Here is a 4,709-nt window from a genome sequence, read left to right as displayed (position 1 = left end):
ATATATATATATATATATATATATATATATATATATATATATATATAGACATGCAAGCTGCCCCTGCCACAAGCGCACATGCAACCCCATACCATCAGTGATGCTGGCTTCTGAATGGAGCATTGATAACAACTTGGGCTATCCTTGTCCTCTCTGGTCCGGAGGACATGGCGTCCCAGTGTTCCATAAAGAACTTCACATCGTGACTCATCTGAACACAGAACAGTCTTCCATTTTGCCACACTCCATTTTAAATGACCCCTGGCCCAGTGCAAACGTCTGAGCTTGCGGAGCTTGCTTAGAAATGGCTTCCTCTTTGCACTGTAGAGTTTCAGCTGGCAACGGCGGATGGCACAGTGGATTGTGTTCACTGACAATGCTTTCTGGAAGTATTCCTGAGCCCATTCTGTTATTTCCTTGACAGTGGCATTCCTGTTTGAGGTGCAGTGACGTTTCAGGTCCCGGAGATCACGAGCATCCAGTAGAGTTTTACAGCCTTGACCCTTACGCACAGCGATTGTTCCAGATTCTCTGAATCTTTTGATGATGTTATGCACAGTTGATGATGATAACTTAAAAGTCTTTGCTATTTTACGCTGGGTAACACCATTCTGGTATTGCTGCACTATCTTTCTGTGCAACAATGGTGGAATTGGTGATCCTCTTACCATCTTGGCTTCTGAGAGACACTGACACTCTGAGAAGCTCTTCTTATACCCAATCATGTTGTCAGTTGACCTAATTAGTGTTAATTGGTCTTCCAGCTGTTCGTTATATGCTCATTTTCCTTTTTCCAGCCACTTATTGCTACTTGTCCCAACTTTTTGGGGATTTGTTGACACTGTGAAATTTTGAATCAACATATTTTTCCTTTAAAATGTTACATTTACTCAGATTAAACTTTTGATCTGTCATCTATGTTATATTACAAATAAAATATTGACATTTGCCATCTCCACGTCATTGCATTCAGTTTTTATTCACAATTTGTTTAGTGTCCCAACTTTTTTGGAATCCGGTTTGTAGTTGCAAATGTTCACCCAGTGATTATTTTCTGGGAGTTTTCGTAAAATCCATCTTGTGGTTCATGGATCACACAAACCTCCAGTCCCACACAAGTAGGACTCCAGAGAAGGAAACAACACAAACATGTATCACAGCATCTTCTTTGTAACATTTCCATAAACTATTACTTCACTTATTGAAAAAGTTCCGGCTATTCTTTTTTGTCCAACTTTAATAATTCAGTTGCTTTTACTGAACAATGATTTGTTGCAGTTTTAACGGCTGTTTTCTTCCTTTGACCAAACATTATGTACATCGATAATTTGTTGGGAAGTTTGACGCATTCTGTGTAAAATTCAAATTTAATTCTAACGAGTAAATAAAAAACAAATGGAACTAGGCTTGTGTTTTTACTTGTGAGCAGTCATTGTCTCCTGATCATCAGTTTTATTAAAACATTTTTCATTATTCCAGATTTCACAAAACACTTTTTGAATCATATTGTGGCCCTCAGATCAGCCAACACAGGATTTCATTTCAAATGCAGTTTTTTACAGACACACCTAATATCAGCTGAAAAAAGTTGTGTTTAGGTGACAAATTCATCGTTGCATGTTTAATGTCGGCTGGAGTTAAAAAACTGAAAAGGTCTAAATGTTCTGAGTGGATCTAACTCACCTGAACATAAATAATTTATCTGCAGAGGAAAAGTTAAATCACTGAGTCTGTAAAAACCAGAAGGTCGTTTTCTCGTCAGTCTTTGGATTTCTTCTTCTTCTTCTTTGGTGGAAACTCCTCGTCTCTTTTCTCAGTCAGTAATTTCTCCTTTTTGCTTTTCTTTCTTTTCCTCTTCTCTGTCGTCACGGTAACCTCCTCCTCCTGTGTTCTGTCTTCTGATTGGATGGATTCTTCCTCTCTTCTCTCCTCCTCTTCGGCCGTTTTGTCATTTTTGGATGATTTCTTCCTCCTCTTCAGTTTAAAGTCAGAGTTCAGCTCCTGAGTTTCTGCTGCGGCTCCGTTCTGCTCGGTGATGTTTCTCCTCCTTTCACAGTTTCTGTCTCCCTCTGCAGGAAGTTCCTCCTTGCTTTTATCTTTCTTCTTTTTCTTCTTCTCCTTTGGTTGAACCTCCGTTTTGGGGCTTTCACACACCTCCGCGTCATCTAGCTCCACGGATCTCTCTGTGGATTTCTTCTTCTTCGTCTTTTCTCTGCGGCGCTCCGCTGTCGGCTCCGATCCAACCGTCGGAGGAGTCGGTGCAACACAAACAGATGGAGGCCGGGTCTGCGGGCTCTTCTTGCCGTACGTGGCCATGAACTCGGCCTCCTGCTGCTCCAGTCGGGCTAACTTGGCGCTCATGGTCAGTCCGTGCCTCGCCCCCCTGAAACAAGACAAACATTTAGGGTCTCTGCCGGTTTATTTAATCTCTTCATTCACTGTTTTGGAGTTGATCTGCATCAGTTTCAGGAATCACGTCGACTTACTTGTGAGCCGTTCGTCCTCCGCAGGCCTTCATCAGATCAGAGTCAGAGAGCCTGTCAAGAACCAAAGGTTGAGCGCCCGTAAGTCCAGGAATGTGAATTGTATTTTAAAATTTGTGAAGTACAAAATTCTGAACACAGTTTTATTGTACTGAGGGTGATGGTCTTACTTTGTGGTGCTGGACAGATCCAGTTTCTGCTCCTCTTCCTCCTCAGAGCTGCTGCTGTCGTCTGAAGCGGACGCTTTGGGTTCCGGCTGCTCTTGACCCGACAGCAGCGTGGCCGACTGAAACAGGAGGAAGTCGTCAAACATTAACACGTCACCCACATCACAACGAAAAGTAAAAAGTTTAGTCCCTTCTAAAGCTAAACCAACAAACAACTGATCAGAGAAAAAAAGAACAGTTTGAGACTAATTCATGCTCGGCTGCAACACAGAGAGGATTTGTTTGAGCTTCTCTCCACAGATTAAATAATTATATTAATCTAATGTTTAACAAGCAGAACAAATAAGCACTACCTTCACAAAACATCCATAAAGTTTGCTTTTTGCCAGCAGGGCTTTCCGTGGTTTCTTGTTGGAGATTGTCCCGTCTTCTTCTTCTCCTTCTGCCGTCTTCTTTAATTTAATTCCATTCTGAACAAAACAGGAAAAACTCACTGAACTAAATCCAGTTTTACTGAACAACGAACGGACCCGTTCAAACTTTAACATAGTTTTACTTTTAAAACTATTTAAAATGTAAATAAGTTCATTCTTTCAGCCATAATTCAGCCGGTGCGTAAATAAATGATTCAGCTTCACTCTGATATAAATCAGCTCATCATCCCCGGAGGACTGATCTGTGTGAACACAAACAAGTAAAGATAAAGGTGGACGTACCTGGTGAGTCTCCACCTGCAGACTGGCAGAGGCCTTGTTAAAAACATGATCCCACCACTGGAAGCTGAACTGCTCTCCTTCTCTATGACCAACCTGAGGGAGAACAACAACGTCAGAAACATTTTCTTAAAGCAGAAACATGTTTAAAAAGCAGATAAAACCAGCTACTCACTCCTCCTTTGTCACATTTCACTTTGACCTTGATGGCCTCCGATATGCCGTTCTCAGCTCGCCCGAGTCCTTTACCTGCAGAGACGGAGGACAGAGTGAGACACCTGGACCCGGACGATTCATCCGGACTTCATCTGGCAACAAAGCATCTCACCGTGTTCCCAGCCGTGACGGAGGAGCTGCCGCTCAGCAAACTTTAACCCACCGCTTTTCTCCGGCACGACCTCCGCCATCTGATCCGAGGACAGTCAACGGGACGTGAAGATAAAAAACCCTAAGCTTAAAAAAAAACATCAATTTTTTCATTGATGACAATAAAAAGAGAAACAGCAGGTATATAAGAGCCGCCTCAAAGTTGATTTGAAGGGTTAAAATAAAAAGAAAACTAATTAACTCTTGTGTGTACGTTTTTGTATGTTTCAAATCCTTTAAAAAATGATGTAATAAACTGATTAAGCCTCTAAAAACAGATTAAATTAAGATAATTAAATGTTTTTACACTAAAGTTGGGCTTTAAACTTTGTCTTCTTGTAGTTTTCTTAAGTGATAATGAGATGCATCAACCCTTACAGTCTAGTTTCAAAGCTGCTAGGTTCAAAAGAGACAAACATATATCGTCTTCTGATAACCCCTAAAATAATTCTGCATTAATGTCGAGGTTTCAGTAACAAGTGTCTGAACAGGTCTGTTTCTGCGCTACACGTCGTGATTTATCAACATAAAGGTAGAAAACGGTTTGTTTTATCCAGAGTAAGTTTGTTTTAAGTGTTAAAAACCCGAAACTTTATTGGAAATAAATACTGAAGTCAAGAGACTCTGGTGTCAAGCAGCCCGTTTGGTTCGTTTAAAATCAACACGCAGCTTAAACTATTATTGGTCATAAAGAAATAAAACTAACGATTAAATGTATTTTATTCAACAAATCGATTAAAAACACAACGTTTCATACCTTGATCGTTTGTTAGGTTTTCGGGCCGGTGTCTGTTGTACAACACGCGGCTTCTGCCGGCGGAAGTTAACACCGGAAATACTTCTTCTTCTTCGTTTTGTTTAATGTTGAGTCGCCAATAGTGGATTACTGCCACCTACTGGAAGAGAAGGCGTACTGCACGTAGATAGATTAGATAGATAGATAGATAGATAGATAGATAGATAGATAGATAGATAGATAG

General features: G+C 40.8%; 1 protein-coding gene across 1 annotated transcript; it reads right to left on the bottom strand.

Moving 5' to 3' along the window:
- Positions 1–1,328: 1,328 nt before the first annotated feature.
- Positions 1,329–4,562, bottom strand: gpatch4 (G patch domain containing 4). The gene is made up of 8 exons (XM_037676730.1): positions 4,487–4,562; positions 3,692–3,816; positions 3,539–3,612; positions 3,367–3,459; positions 3,004–3,120; positions 2,654–2,769; positions 2,487–2,537; positions 1,329–2,383 (listed from the first exon to the last, which is right to left on the bottom strand). The coding sequence occupies exons 2-8, from the start codon at positions 3,768–3,770 to the stop codon at positions 1,759–1,761; spliced, it is 1,155 nt and encodes a 384-aa protein (XP_037532658.1). The 5' UTR covers positions 3,771–3,816; positions 4,487–4,562; the 3' UTR covers positions 1,329–1,758.
- Between the last annotated feature and the right edge of the window lie 147 nt (positions 4,563–4,709).

The sequence above is a fragment of the Nematolebias whitei genome, chromosome 5, assembly GCF_014905685.2.
Source record: "Nematolebias whitei isolate Nwh7 chromosome 5, NemWhi1, whole genome shotgun sequence".
Lineage (NCBI taxonomy): Eukaryota > Metazoa > Chordata > Actinopteri > Cyprinodontiformes > Rivulidae > Nematolebias > Nematolebias whitei.
The sequence above is the reverse complement of the archived record's forward strand: the minus strand, read 5'-3'. Positions and strand labels throughout refer to the sequence as shown.

What these genes read in the sequence shown, in the direction of transcription:
- gpatch4 (XM_037676730.1), bottom strand. Translation starts at nt 3,770, where the DNA reads ATGGCGGAGGTCGTGCCGGAGAAAAGCGGTGGGTTAAAGTTTGCTGAG. An exon ending in TTTATGGATGTTTTGTGAAG is followed by an intron (nt 2,770 to 3,003) that starts GTAGTGCTTATT and finishes CTCCTGTTTCAG; the next exon opens with TCGGCCACGCTGCTGTCGGG. An exon ending in GATCTGTCCAGCACCACAAA is followed by an intron (nt 2,538 to 2,653) that starts GTAAGACCATCA and finishes GGTTCTTGACAG; the next exon opens with GCTCTCTGACTCTGATCTGA.